Source organism: Petromyzon marinus, unplaced genomic scaffold (assembly GCF_048934315.1).
Source record: "Petromyzon marinus isolate PM22_M1 ecotype Great Lakes invasive population unplaced genomic scaffold, UKy_Petmar_22M1.pri1.0 PM_G_Scaffold_11, whole genome shotgun sequence".
Taxonomy (NCBI): Eukaryota; Metazoa; Chordata; class Hyperoartia; order Petromyzontiformes; family Petromyzontidae; genus Petromyzon; species Petromyzon marinus.
The window spans coordinates 5,115,690-5,132,144 of NW_027422662.1; the positions used below are offsets into that span (position 1 = coordinate 5,115,690).

Sequence of the window (16,455 nt, forward strand, 5' to 3'; positions counted from 1 at the left end):
CAGTGGTTAGCGCACTGTGTGTGTGTGGGGAGCGGTGGTGCAGTGGTTAGCGCACTGTGTGTGTGTGGGGAGCGGTGGTGCAGTGGTTAGCGCACTGTGTGTATGTGGGGAGCGGTGGTGCAGTGGTTAACGCACTGTGTGTGTGGGGAGCGGTGGTGCAGTGGTTAGCGCACTGTGTGAGTGAGTGTGGGGAGCGGTGGTGCAGTGATTAACGCTCTGTGTGTAGTGGGGAGCGGTGGTGCAGTGGTTAGCGCACTGTGTGAGTGTGTTGAGTTTGTGTGCATTGGGGTGGTAGCTGTGAACACAGTGGGGACTGTGTGTTTAGTAGTGAGTAGTACATTATTATACAGCAGTGCCTTAAACTTGTTATTAGATTCAAGTATAACGTTGCAATGACTATTGTTTGCTAAACATAACTTAACATTTTTAATGACTGAGTTGAGTTTATGCGTGCGTTGGGGTGGTAGCTGTGAACACAGTGGGGACTGTCTGTGTACTCAGTAGTGAGTAGTACATTATTATACAGCAGTGCATCTCATACACACACACATCTCATACACACACATCTCATACACACACACATACATCTCATACACACACACGCGCGCGCACACACATCTCATACACACACACATCTCATACACACCCACGCATCTCATACACACACACCTCATACACACACACATCTCATACACACACATCTCATATACACATGTATCTGATACACATCTCATACACACACACATCTCATACACACACACATCTCATACACACACACATCTCATACACACACACGCATCTCATACACACAAAGACAAAGACCCCCGCATAGCCTTAACAGACTCGGGGCAATCGCTGGGAACCAACACCTATGAAGGCCGGCCCAGCACACGATGGGGTGGGTGGCCAAACACCACGCCCGGCCGCATTTGTCTCCCAAGTGGCGATGTTCACACCCTGCACCAAGTACTCATTTAAGGCTGAGTTGACTTCAAAGACGGAAACAGGAATACTTCTTCACAATTATGGCAAATCGCCTGATGAAGCTGGTTGTAATAATCAGTTAAACGTCATACTCTAATGGTAAATGTTCTGGGTTTACTATCCAATACACCAGTGTGCTGAAGCAGTAACTAATTGGCACGTTTTGTTTACGTGAAATATGCTCTGACTTTAACATAGCTATTTCTGTGACCAGTTACAAGCTAATCACTCAGTTATTTCAATGCTAAATTCTATGCTAATTCCTTTGTCAAGGGGTACCTCTGCAGATGTGTATACTTTAACTTAGCTATTTCAATGAGCCATTTCAATGCTAAATTATATGCTAATTCCTTTTTCAAGGCGCTGTGTTTTTTTTCTCACACAGCTTAAAGGTCGTGATCTAAGCGTGGCTTCTCTCACTCCAGCGCTGTCCTCCAGACAGTCTCGTCCCTTCACCTGATGAAGGCTGCTTGTGTTGTGGCCGAAACGTCGTGATTTTTTGTTATTTTATTTTCACCTACGTGACTTTACCCAATAGAACCAAAGAGTATATTTGATACTTTTTGCATTGTTTACAGTCTGGAAGCTACCCACATGGCAAATTTAAAGTTGTTGCATGTCGGGAAGTATGCTAAACATTTCGAAGAGACACATAATCACAAATTTCCCTTTTATATATACAGACGAAGGGGTGGGTGACAGCACCACGCCCGGCCGCCTTTGTGTCCCCAGTGGCGATGTTCACACACCACAACAATTACTCGTTTTAGGCTGAGTCGATCTAGGGGAGGCCCAGGAGCGGTTGAAATAATCGTCACCGGTGGTGGCAGTGAGCGGGAATTGAACTCGGGTTGCCGGGTTCGTAGCGCAGTGCGCTAACAACTACACTAATGCGTTACGCTTCCACATGCGTGGGTCACGTGACAGATTTGACGTCACAGCTCACTTGCCGTGCAAAAAAAAATTCATTATTGAGCTCCCCCCCCCCTCCTCCCCCCCGTAAAAACACAAAAGTGTATTTTAATAATTTTTGCGTGGTGTACAGTCTGGAAATTACCCACATGGCAAATTTCAAGTTTGTTGCATGTCGGGAAGTACGCTAAACATTTTGAACAGACACACATAATCACAACTTTGCATTTTACATATGTATGGAGATAATTTCGGCCAGGGCTGCCCTGTGTCAGCGACTCTGAAAAATATGCTGACATCCGGCACACCACGTCCATTGTGTACCTTTCGCTATCGCCGTGGCTACCGGGGCTGTGCTGCCCACTCCACTCCGCACCAGCGACCCGGAAAATATTCAGTGACAGATTAAGCCCTGATTATTATTCACACAATTACACATCCAGTGGAATTTGAACACGTGATTTCGTGCTTACGGGACAAGGTGTTTACTCGGTGGGCCATAGCTGCAGCTCCCCAATGCTGCATAAACCCACGGTTCTTGTTAAAATTCCAGTTACAGTAATGCTACTTTATCAGGCACTGGCTGTATTTCCACTGAAATACACAAGGAGAATTCTCTGTTATTACGAATCTTATATCTGACATGTTTAAGTGGTGCTTTTCTGTTCGGTGAAATGTGTTGCTATTAAATGTGATGCGAGCAAAGAGACGTGTTTATTGATCGCTGATCGATCGATTGACTTCATGGCCGAGCGGTAGCGCGTTGCGCAGATGTTTGTGGTACGAGCCCCACGACCACCCCGGTTAATACTGTGGGTGTATGAACTGTAAATATTGCGCACTGTCTGCTTCGCAGTCGGATGCTAAATATCTCGGAGATGTAATTTAGATAAGTAGTATGCCACGTGTGTCGGCACAACTCTGTAAATGCGACAACTACCGTGGGCTGTCCGTGAAGCGTAGCACCTCCAGGGTGTAGCCTCGTGTGTACGCTGAGCTTGTTTCGCACCGTACGTAGCCAACCGTGCTCATCGGAGGCGCCTCGCGCTGCACGGATGGACCGGACGCCAACGTGCACTCGCAAAACCCAAAAGCTTTTCGATTGCCCTCGTTTTGTCCGTTGAAGACGATGCAAGCCGCGCCGCAGGACGATGGCCGCGAGCACGAGAAGCCGTGCCTCAGCGAGTCCCGCGCGGCGGAGCTGGTGGAGCGCCTCTACGGGGTGAGCGTGGCGGGGGTGAGCCCGCTGGCGAGCTACATCGACCAGAACTACCGCGTGCTGGCGCGCGACGGTCGCCAGTTCGTGCTCAAGGTCACCAACACGCGGGACAGCCAGCGGCCGCAGATGCTCGAGGTGTAGATGGCCATGATGAGTTTCCTGCGGGAGAGGGGCTTCCCCATGCAGGAGGTGGTGGACAACGTCAGCGGGAAGATCATGTCGCTCGAGAACATCGGTGAGCTGCGCCCGCGTGGGTCCCGGGAGCAGAGGCATTGGGGAAGAGATGTACATAATACTAAATCTTGTTCTACTTGATGTGCGTCTCCATCTCCCTTTGTCTCCCCCTACATGCTAAGGCCTCGGCACAGAGACCCTATCTCTCTGTGCTCCGTACGTTGTGTCTCTCTTTGTGTCTCTGTGTGAACTCCCTTCTACTTAGGTGTCTGTATATATATCTGCGGTTCTGTGTTTCCTCTCTTAAATTTTGCTCTTCTATGCCTGATGATGATTGCTTGCATTGCAATCGAAACATCGTATACTATTATGTAATTTTATTATTATTATTTCTTATTTCTACGTGACTTTACCGAAAAAACAAAAGAGTCATTCCTGCAGTCACGAAAGTGACAAATCAAGTTTAATAGATGTACAGTGCAGTACAATTGATTTTGCTGCAACTGAACTCTGGCCCCCACAACATAGCACCACGCAGCAGCCTGTGATGCCTGTTTAATGCACGATTGTCACCCATAGAAGCCCTAATCCAGGCTCAACCTGCTTAGCTTTCAGATCTTATGATAGGGCACATTCCAGGTGATTTAGTCATAGGCTGATAGTAATCATACGAACACAGCATTGGTTTATACTTGCAAAGACAACGATCAATATCCGAGCATGAGGCGGTGGTATAATACTGGGTCTCACTCCACTGACGATAAGTGATGTAAAAGGATCATACTTTTTAGTTTTTGTGAGGTTGGTGGATGTAACGCACTGCTTGTTGGTACTGGCCCAAGGTCCACATTGTGATATTTTGTAAATTCTTCATATATATATATAAAAAAAAAACAATGTTTGGTGTGTGGGATGAAACTGGAATGACTGCTCACAGCAAAGCCACATGGACGAGACGATAACATCTGTGGTGAGAGATCAGAAGCACACTTGCTGTTTTCTCATCTACTGACCTGCAGGTTGGTAGATATAATGTGTGTACAGTTCACCGACGCCGCCATTCACCAACTGCACAGTGTGTTCCACCTCCCCACACCTCCGATGAGCACGGTTGGCTACGTACGTATGGTGCGAAAGAATTTCAACATACTTACAAAACCTAAATCGTAATTTTTGTTTCTGCTTATCTTCCCACGAGACCCTGAGAAGCAAACGTCAAACTCTTTGCATCGAGTTCCGGATTGGCTGACAAGGGGAACACGTCAAACCAAAACCATGTATTACATGAACAAGCATAGACGGGAAAGATATGTCACAAGCGATATATTGTAGAGATATGAGAGAGATTTATTCATGATGAAGGTTTTTGGGTGAGATCGCGTTATTTATAAATGTGTCATAACCCTCCACCACCCGACACAGCCAAACAGTAAAAAATGTGTCACGTTGACAACAGACAAAATAGTTCACTACTTTAGCCCACCGGTGTGAGGAAGAGTGAATCCACAACATTTACAATATTTGAGTACGACGTTTCGCTGGTAATTACATCCAGCATCATTGGGCAATTCGCCAGAATGGTGAAGCGCTCACTTGCTCCTGGTCTTAAATAGAGCAGCAGGGTGATGTCATCATTTAACTCATTCAGAGAGAGATTTAATCAGAAATATGATATTTATATGTAAGAGATAGGAGAAAGATCTATCCGCAAGAGGAGAGATTTAGAGAAATGCAAACATGTCGATACAGAGCTTATCTCTCCCCCACACCCACTCTGACCTCCTGCATCGCATCACTTCAATTAATATTATTATTGTAATCATCATCGTTACACTTGTTTTCACAGCAGAGCCTCACTGAGTATCGGGAGGGTCTTGTCAAACTTTTCAGTTGGGGGGAGGGCGCGGGGGCGACGGTTGTCGTGTGTAATTTCAAGTGAGTATTGCTGACTGAGACATGTACTTAATTAGTTATTGTAAGGCGTGGCGGGATAGTTGTCCTGTAGACCAGAATGAATTAATTTTGGTGGTTCGGGCTTGGCCCACGGACTGTAGTTGGGACAACACTGGGCTGCTAAACATTTGTAAAGCAAAGTGCTTCATAGCTCATCGGATTACTCCAGTAAAAGTACATATTCTGATTATAATGCCTGGGCTAGCAGCGCTCCTTTAAACCCAGGCTCGGGGTTCATTGCGTGAGCTGACATCGCCGCACAATGCCGTGTTTAGAATACGAAGATCACGGAATGCCGCTGACCCTTATATTTACGTGATGGAACGAGCGACAAAAGTCGCCTCCTGATGCAGATGGGGCCCCCATTCGCCCTGCTCCTAAGTAATTTGCTCAAGCTGAACCCAGGGAATTCAGCTAGACTCGTGTGCTGACGTATCCATTCTGGCTCGAACCTGGGCGAATTGCCCCCGGTTCCGGCCAGCGTCCACTAAGGCGTGAGGGTTGCGTGCCACGTTGCAACTTTGGCGGATGCCTTACGCATGGGTGTGGCGAGGTATTATTCCTCTCAAATGCTTTATTTAGCTACAGCGGTTTAGACAACAAGGCCATATAGGAATGCGAATTTCGGAATTGCTCGGAATGAGCAATTCATCAGAGACCCTGTGTAGTATAGCACGTGGGTAATGAACACAGGGCGCAAAGTGGTGAGTTGACACTTTGGCCAGACCTTGGAGGTTCCGATATCAGCTTCCGAACAGCTTTTTATGTTCCAGCAAAAGGAAGCGACGGTGAGATTTCACTAACCGTGGTGACCTCTTGACCTCGGTGGCGACTCCTGCTGTGAATTCTCAGACTGCGGCGAAGGAGAGAAGGAGTTCAACGTGCGGCTGCTCACGTACCTGCCCGGCGTGCCGCTGTCCAGGGTGCTGGCGGATGGCAGCCTGTACTACCAGGTGGGCAAGCTGGCAGCGAGCATCCACCAAGCCCTGCAGCAGGTACGAGCGCACGAGCGCCTCTTGACAGGTGACGTGAGACTGCAGGGATTCATATTCTTGTTGCTTTCGGTAAAGTCACCACGTAGAGGGGGAAACAATAAAATAATAAAAAATATAAAACAATAAAATTATCACGACGTTTCGACTGCAACACAAGCAATCGTCATCAAGTGTGAAAACAACAACAAGGAAATTTGAAAAAAACAATTATTGCTGTGGTTTTCACACCTGATGATGATTGCTTGTGTTGCAGTCGAAACGTCGTGAAAATTCTATTGTTTTATATTTTTATTATTTTATTGTTTCCCTTCTACGTGACTTTACCGAAAGAAACAAGAATATGAGAATATTCGCCAAAGTAAAAAGCCAAAAAAGAAATAACTCGCAAATTACTTCATTGGGAAATGCGGAGCGATAGTTTCCCCAACCCCTTACTGCGACAATCTTAAAAAAAAACTCTTGAGTCTCGGCGAGCCTTTTCTCTCGGTAAGCAAGTGTAATGTGACGTAACGAGCCCACTCGCTCGGAACGTACGCAGCTGTTCATAATTAGCAACGTGAGAGTCCTTCCAAGTGATCGAATGGCTGGTTTTCAAGCAGCGTATTTTTGGTTTAACATGTAGGCTTTCGCGACCAATATAATTCATAATAAAGGTTTTTGGGTTAGATCGCGTTTATTTATAAATGTGTCGTAACCCTCCACCACCCGACACGGCCAATCAGCAAAAAAAGTGTCACGTTGACAAAAAGACAAATAATTCACTACTTTAGCCCACCGGTGTGTTGAAGAGTGAATCCACATTTACAGTTTGAGTACGACGTTTCACTGGTAATTACATCCAGCATCATCGGGCAATTCGCCAGAATGGTAAAGCCCTCGCTTGCTCCCGGTTTTATATAGAGCAGCAGGGTGACGTCATCACTTAACTCATATCAGGTTCAGTGATTAGAGGCGGAGGGGGGGGTATTGTAATTATATAATCGATTAGTAATCAGTCATTGGTTATCTTCTTTGGTTCTTTCGGTAAAGTCACGTAGAATGATAATAAAATAATAAATTTATAAAATAAAATAACACAATAACATTCTCACGACGTTTCGGCCACAACACAAGCGGCCTTCGTCAGGTGAAGGGGGCAAGACTGTCTGGTAGGACAGCGCTGGAGTGAAAGAGCCACGTTCAGATACGGCCTTTAAGCTGTGTGAGAGGAACAAAGCGCCTTGACAAAGGAATTAGCATAAAATTTAGCATTGAAATGGCTGAATGATTAGCTTGTGACTGGTCACAGAAATAGCTATGTTAAAAGTTAAAGCATACACACCCGCAGAGGCACCCATTGTTAAAGGGATTAGCATAGAATTTAGCATTGAAATAGCTAAGTTAAGGCATACACATCTTGACAATGGAATTAGCATAGAATTTAGCATGATGACAAAGGCAATGCCACTGTCATCATGGACAAAACAGAATATAACAACAAAATTCAAGAACTACTCAACGATGGCAGCTACACAAAAATAAAAAGAGATCCCACCAACAGCCTGGTCACCAAAACGAACAAAATAATCTCTGATTCAACAGCATTAATTGATGAGATCAAACAGTTCTCGTTGAAGCCCTCTGCTGCCAGACCACCAAGATTATATGGCCTTCCAAAGATACACAAAGAAGATACACCCCTTCGTCCCATCGTCTCTACTATCAGCTCCCCCACCTACAAACTGGCACGTTTTCTTGCTGATATACTGCGACCTTTCACTGGAAAAACCACCTCTGCGGTACTAAATTCTACTCACCTGGTATCGACAATCAAAGGCATTTCCCTGTCCCCAAACGACCTGCTTGTCAGTTTTGATGTGGTGTCCTTGTTCACCAAAGTCCCGGTACCTGACACCATCGCTATCATTGAAGACCTGGTTCATCAAGGACTGCATACTGATGTACCCCCCCTGGTGAGACATTGCTTAACCAACACTTCACCTGGAATGGAACTTTCTACAAACAAACTGAGGGCACCCCAATGGGCTCCCCCCTATCTCCGGTTGTAGCCAACGTATTCATGGAAAAATTTGAAACTGACGCCATCCAGACTGCCACTCTACGCCTGACCTTATGGAAGAGGTACGTTGATGACACCTTTGTCATCTGGCCACATAGCCAGCCTGCTCTAGACCAATTCCGCGACCACATCAATTCCATACACCCAGCCATCAGATTTACCATGGAGGTCGAAAAAGATGGCAAACTACCCTTTTTGGATGTCTTAATTAAAAGAAGACATGATGGTTCAATGAGCCACTCTGTCTACAGGAAAGCTACCCATACAGATGCTTACTTGAAACCGGATTCCCACCACCATCCATCCCAGAAGAACTCCCTCATCAAGACTCTATACCATAGAGCCCAATGCATTTCCGACCAGGAACACATTACCAGTGAACTCAAGCACGTACACCAGGCTCTCAGGGCTAATGGCTACTCCGACTACACAATCCGCAAAGCCATCACTCCAGTCATGAAGAAGGATCCTCTTGTGGAGCCACTCAAAACCATCACCTTACCCTACATTGCAGGGGTCACTTAAAAGATCTCCAAAATCCTGAACAAACACAAGATCCAGGTCCGATTCAACACAGTACATAAAATCCGTGATTTAGTTCCATCTGTAAAAGATGCTGTTCCAGACATACAGTACCCGGGTGTTTACAAACTAAAGTGCCTCTGTGGTAGTAGCTACATTGGAGAAACCAAAAGACATATCTCGGACCGCATCCGCGAACACAAAGCAGACTTGAAACACGGTAGGACGAACTCCTCTGCCTTGGCAGATCACTGTTATAATTCAGTGGGCTCACATGACATTGACTTCTCCAAGACGGAGGTTCTTTGCAAACCAACCGGCTACCATGAGAGATTCGTTCATGAGGCCATTCACATATACAAGCACAGAGACAATTTCAACCGAGAAGATGGATTCAGGCTTAGTAACCACTGGAAAGATGTTTTAAATCATTTCTGTTCTTAATTAATTGTATTTTTACGATGACCTTCGGACCGCAGCTCTTTCGCCAGCATTGCCTCTTAATACCTCTCACACCACGGTTAATGGTATAGTTTTACAATATGGAGCATACTAGGGCCTCGCAGCTGTCTCTCTCCCCCTCCTCTGTTCCGACCATGGACGAACTCGTCCGTCTGAACGGGGCCCGTAGCTATCCGTGGTGCTGAAATTTGAGGGTAAGAATCCATCCATTTTTTCGCCATATAGCATTGTGATATATAACGACTTATTGTTGGTAGCTTAGCTGATTGGAGAATATAGAGTTTATTGACAACATGAAGGTAATTTATATTTTAGTTTTTATTGGTTCACTATATAGTACTGTGAATAGCTCAGATGTGTAGTCATTTCTGTGACCAGTCACTAGCTAATCACTCAGTTGCTTCAATGCTGGATTTGCCTAGTTATTTCAATGCTAAATTCTCCTGTTTGATTTGTACTAAGGGCCTCGGTGAATGTGTATGCTCTGACTTTAACGTAGCTATTTCTGCAGCAGGTACAAGCTCTATTTCTGCAGCAGGTACAAGCTAATCACTCAGCTATCTCAATGCTAAATTCTATGCTAATTCCATTGTCAAGATGTGTATGCCTTAACTTAGCTATTTCAATGCTAAATTCTATGCTAATCCCTTTAACAATGGGTGCCTCTGCGGGTGTGTATGCTTTAACTTTTAACATAGCTATTTCTGTGACCAGTCACAAGCTAATCATTCAGAAATCAAATGCACACTGATGCCTATCTGAATGCAGAATCACATCATCATCCAGCTCAGAAATCCTCTCTTATCAAGATGCTCATACATCGGGCTAAAACAGTATCAGATGGTGAGAGTCTAGTGAGAGAGATTAAATACGTTAAAGACGCACTACGACAGAATGGCTACAAAAATGCTCAAATTAACAGAGCACTGAATGCCAAATCACGATCGCAAAGCAATACTGCCGAAAGCGACCAGATTGTTAAAACAATAAAAATTCCATATATCTCAGGAGTAACTGACAAATTAGCCCGTGTTTTGCAAAAGCAAAACATTACAGTAAGATTTGGTACAGTACACAAAATTCAAAAACTAGTATCTTGCACTAAAGACGCATTACCTAACTATTAACAGAAGGTGTATATCGGATTGTTTATGTGGCAGCTGCTACATTGGGCAGACGGGACGTAACATCAGCGTAAGACTAAAAGAACATCAGAGAAATATTAAATTATCTCAAACACAACTGTCGGCAGTGGCAGAACATGCTTGTCAACAAAGACACTCAATTGATTTTGACAATGTTGCAGTGGTGTGTAAAACTAATTATTACTGGCAAAGACTAATTAGAGAATCCATTGAAATTGAGAGGAACAAGAATAACTTTAATCGCTCTGACAGCTACAGGCTTAGTGCGGCCTGGAAGCGTATTATTAAATAATACACATTACATTTTGATTTAAAGAATTACTAATCTACAACTCATTACTAATCATAACCAATGACTGATTACTAATCGATTATATAATTACAATACCCCCTCCCCTCCGCCTCTAATCACTGCACCTGATATGAGTTAAGTGATGACGTCACCCTGCTGCTCTATATAAAACCGGGAGCAAGCGAGGGCTTTACCATTCTGGCGAATTGCCCGATGATGCTGGATGTATTTACCAGCGAAACGTCGTACTCAAACTGTAAATGTGGATTCACTCTTCAACACACCGGTGGGCTAAAGTAGTGAATTATTTGTCGTTTTGTCAACGTGACACTTTGTTTTGCTGATTGGCCGTGTCGGGTGGTGGAGGGTTACGACACATTTATAAATAAACGCGATCTAACCCAAAAACCTTTATTATGAACAGCGTATTTTTGTTGTTTCCCCCCCCCCCCCCAAATTTTATTCCAAGCGTCGGGGTGGAGCGGTGGCGCAGTTGTGCGCACACTGCGCTACGAACCCGGCCACCTGAGTTTTATTTCCTGCCACGGCTAACATTCGTGGCAAGTGATATCTGAACCAGTCCTGCCCCCCCCCCCACCCCCCCTTGTCCTCTATCCTTCACCAACCTACACTGACCAGTTTGGCGAAGTATGGTCAAACACCCTACATGACCAACACTGAATACGGCAGTGCCTTGATAAGAGCTGTATGAGTTGTGCTAATTGGTGCCATGTCATGAGATGGAAAAACACATCTCATTCTGTGCATCACCTCTGGTTAGAGAATGGCCCACAGAAGGTGATCTCACAAAACTACTTCTCAGATCCATTCAAGTGTCCTGTTATTCACAAATACCAATCAAACATTTGCCAGCCGCACGCAGGACTTGGGCAGCCCCACCCTCAGCTGCATAATAAGTCTAGATTTTTAGCTTTCGTGACTGCAAGGATTCATACTCTTTGGTTTTTTCGGTAAAGTCACGTAGGTACAACTATAAAATGATAGAATGAAAAAAAATGTAGTTGTTTTTTCATTTATTCTTTTATTTTATAGTTTTACCTACGTGACTTTACCGAAAAAAACCGAAGAGAAAATAATAAGTCAAGGAGAACATCTTTTCTGAAACGAAGACTATCCTTTGCTAGCTTGACGTTTTGCTGCCTTTAACTTACATGTGTACTCAACTGGCCAATGCGATGTTAATCTCGTATTGCATTTTTTGTCATCTTACCGCCTTCGTTTTTAAACATCTGCATAGTTTGAGCACCCGTTCCTGCACTCCCTGCAACGAGACGATTTCATCTGGAACCTGTCAAACACCCACCTGCTCGAGTCCTACCTCTTCACTCTGGACGGCGACCCCAACCAGGGTCTGGTCAGGGAGGTCATCGCCAAGTTCCGCGAGGAGATCCAACCCAACCTGCACAAGTTAACCAGATGTACGCTCGCCTCGCAGCTTCACCCGGGACGTAGCTCCATGCCTCAGGGGGCGAGGGGCGCTTCAGGCCACCGACGAGGCCTTGAAGCCACGACGGGTGCCGCGTACGTGTGTACGTTGAACTTCTTTTGCACCGTACGTAGCCAACCGTGCTAATCGGAGGTGCGGGGGAAGGACAACAAACTAAACACAAAAAATCAGTTCAAAAATAAATTAGTGTTCAATCTAGGTTTAAAAGTGCATAGCTCCAGTGCCTTCCTAATATCGGAAAGAAGAGCTTTTCAGACGGCCGCAGAAGTGCATCTGAAAGCGCGCGATGCGGTGACCGTCTTTGTTTGTTCGATGGTTAGCCAAAAGCCGCTGCGAGGATCACCCGAATTCGCGTGATGGTTTATGCTGTTTGACGAGATCAGCAAGGTATTGTGATTCATTTGTGGCAAGCATTTTCTTTGCAATGTGCTTTATGTGATTACTTTTACCCAGCATACACAGATGCATTACAAGGCATGCATGTAATGGGGGACACTCGCACAGACACTGATCACAGGTGAATCAAATGACAGGGTTATTACATTCAGACGCTACTGTATATAAATCATAATTGTAATTTCTACCAAATCATTTTTCAATGGATGCTAAATTGTGTTCAACAGTTTTTGTTACACATATACTCATAATAATAATGTACAGCCCTTTGTCAATGCACTATCTGGACGAAGGCATTCCCAGGCTGTGTAGGGTCATGGGGGTTGTTTTGCCTCCTTCACCATGCTGGTCGGTGAGGAGGTAGGTAGAATCCCAGGACTGGTTCAGATATCAGTGATGTTCTCCATGGCCGGGAATCAAGGGCTCGTGATGCGGTGTGCATACCACTACACACCGCTCCATATCTCGCCCCTGTACAGGGTTGTACGACGCTGGTGGGTTATTGTAATTATGTGCCTTTGAAGGCAGGAGAAGAAGTCGGTTATTCACTGAGACTCTGCGGGGGCCGTTCTTAGACCCGCACACGCGGCTTGCGCAACACCAATCGTGCGGCCGGAATAAAAACGGCACGGGCACGAACGATGACGACGGCGACGAGGGGAGGACGGTCAACAATAAAAGACAACGGACGAAATCAAATTCGACGTTCCCCCTCGCTGCAGGCATAATCCATGGTGACTTCAATGACGACAACATCCTGGTGCAGGAGGTGACCACGGGAAGCGAGCAGCAGCAGCAGCAGCAGGGGCCCAAGTCGGCGGAGGGAGCTCCGCGGCACCGCGTCTCCGGCGTTGTGGACCTCAACTCGATGATGTTCGGCTACCACGTGTACGACCTGGCCATGGCCATCATGTACATGATGGTGGAGAGCGGAGAGGCGATGGAGGCCGGGGGTCACGTCCTGGCCGGCTACGAGAGCGTGCAGGCCCTCACCGAGGACGAGAGGAGGGCCGTTTACTTCCTGGTGGCGTGCAGGTGAGAGCGGAGGTGGGGACACTAAAATCCCAGCTGATCAACAAGTCGGCAGCAAAAACCCTCTTGAATAACAAACGATATTAACCGTCACGACAGCAACGGCAACAACAACATGGTCTACTTTTCCCCGCAGGTTCTGCCAGTCGCTGGTCATGGCCCGCTACACGATCCTGCGATACCCGCAGAACGCCGACTACCTGCTGATAACGGCGCGCACCGGCTGGGTGAAGCTACGCGAGCTCTGGACCAGGGGCCTGGAGGACATGCAGAGGCTGTGGTCCGATGTTGCGGCATGGTACAGAAACTAGAACCGTGGTGGAGATCGAGCAGACGGCAAGGAGAGAGAAGGGGGAGTTTGGGGTGGGGGGGGGCCCACCGTGAGACACGTCCTCCCACTCGCCCCACCGGTACCTCCCGATGCTTCGCAAGGAACCGGTTTCAACTTGAACGTGGCGCCGTTGGTTTTGGACACGTGCGATCTTTGAATACGGAATCTGAAAAATGTGAATTGCTCATGCCAGGCACTTAATGCATAGGAGAGGTTTTTCGTGGCTTCAGGTTGAGGAGGCCACAAGTGCCACCTCGGGTTTTCCAGTCTCGGGCGATGGCGCGCGCGTCCGGTGGATCCGTTGAGTAACTGGAATGCGACGGCATTGGCTTCATCGTCAATACGATCCAAGCGCATTGAGAGACCGTCTAAATCCGCATCGCTGGGAATCGCCCAAAAACAGGAAAGTATTTATTCATTTTCTTCTTTGAAACATTTCGGAGACTTGAGACGATTGTAGACAAGAAGGACGAGGAAAGATTTTGGGCTGGACTTGAACAGGGGGTAGTAAGATGGGAGATCTTAGTTGCCGGTGTGCAGATAATATAGGCGATTAGAGGGGGGGGGGGGGGGGAGAGGTAGGAGCGTTGAGAGCCCATGGAAGATCTTGAAGACATTGAAGGCGTCTTCAAGATCCTCCATCTTGCGGTTGAGTCGGAATTAGATTGAGAGCACAGTGGAGGGATCCGAGTACCGGGTTGATGCGTTCTCATTGATGGGTGCAAGTTTGAAGGTTGGACGATCACTTGCACTTAGGAAGGTGGGAGATTTGTGGAGTCCACAGAGAGGGGTCCCTCCATGATTAATCAACGAGCACGATGAAGGCACGAATAAGATTCGGAGCGGCAGTTACATCGGCGCTTTCTCCAACCGGACAGGGGCACATATCTTCCCGGGATAAACTGCTCCGTATAATTGGTTCCTAGCAAAGGAGCTTCTTCATCATCATCATCAGACTTTTTTTTCACGTTCCAGTTCTCAATGAATCCACCTGTACGTGCCAAGTGACGGGCGGGGAAAGCACAGGGCCGTCACAGACAAAATCCATTGTCGTATTGTGCTTCTATGCTCCCGTGTCCATTCTTGGCCGCCTTTAACCCGCACTGACCGGCACGGTGAATTGTGGTCACGTGACCCCAACGGAGCAGCACGACGTGGGGTGGGGGTCGTTCTCATACAGCAGTGGATTGACACGAGGCCTGTACGCGTGCCTCTCAATCTCACGTCACCGGAGGTTGAACAAACCTGAAGTGGAAGCTGTTGTTTCCTCAACCTGGAGGCACTGGTCACCCACTGCCTTGTTGCATATGTACATACACGGATTTATACATATTTCCATACACATGTACATTTGCTTTCCATAGGTTACGTGTGTATGCATGGATGTATACATGCATGTGTACATTCATACCTACACACATGCATTCATATGTACAGATATAAATATATAAGTCCACTAATAATTTACATAGGAACTTGTTGGCATATCTATACATTTGTAAATGTATTTACAAACATATACCCATGTATGTGTATGCAACACATGCATGGGTATATGTCTGTATGGCGCGTACATTGACACGTATACGTATTTCCATACACATACATTTTTTTTCCCATAGGTCATGTGTGTATGCATGCATGTATGTATACATGCATGTATGCATGTGCACATTCATACATAGACACATGCATTCATATGTACAGATATATACATGTAAGTGCACTAATAATAAATGTAGGAACATGTTTGCAGATATATACATCTGTAAATACACGTACAAACATATACCCATGTATGTGTACGCAACAGATGCATGGGTATATGTTTTTATGGGGCGTACATTGGCATTGCTTACTTAGGCCCATATAATTATATTCGTATGTATAGCACATTGTCCTGTACAGGGTGTGTTGTCCTTGAATGTACCCATAATTAAATAATCGATCTAATTGAACTGTGCGGTTCAAGTTTCAAGTTTGCTATGTTCATGCAGGTGAGAACCCAAGAGACCAGGATGGTCTCATGTGAAGACTGACCTGGGGCATTCGGATGGGCAGTAGGGAGAGTGATGAACACCATGTATCCAATCGAGATAATTTGCGGTGTAATTTTCGCCAAACGTGGACCCTGACGCCAGCGCACAGTGGTCCCACTCTTGCGAACTACGCCAAGGGATCTTTAACGTGTCCCCCTGGCTGAAATATTGGCAGCAAAAATCATCCTTACCGTGCTTGCATTTAACGTTTGCGAAAACCTCGAGTGAATCCGTGTCGGCAGCACGCACAGAGGCGCGTGCCGAGCGCACAAAAATGTCTCCGCCTTGGTCATTGTGCAAAATCACCAATTCCTAAATAACTGCATCCGTTGGTCATCCATCTTTCTAGAGTGGTCGCCGATAGCAGCACACGAGAAAAGCACGTGATGTTGGCAAACACCTGGGACTTTTAAATCTCGATATGATGCGTGTCAACGCGATGGTCGACATGTGGCCGTCGAGAGGAGGGCAT

General features: G+C 46.2%; 1 protein-coding gene across 1 annotated transcript; it reads left to right on the top strand.

The window, feature by feature from the left end:
* The first annotated feature begins 3,026 nt into the window (after positions 1–3,026).
* On the top strand, positions 3,027–14,513 carry LOC142908980 (hydroxylysine kinase-like). The gene is made up of 5 exons (XM_076059666.1): positions 3,027–3,350; positions 6,095–6,237; positions 11,976–12,156; positions 13,157–13,616; positions 13,750–14,513. The coding sequence occupies exons 1-5, from the start codon at positions 3,257–3,259 to the stop codon at positions 13,922–13,924; spliced, it is 1,053 nt and encodes a 350-aa protein (XP_075915781.1). The 5' UTR covers positions 3,027–3,256; the 3' UTR covers positions 13,925–14,513.
* The last annotated feature ends 1,942 nt before the right edge of the window (positions 14,514–16,455 follow it).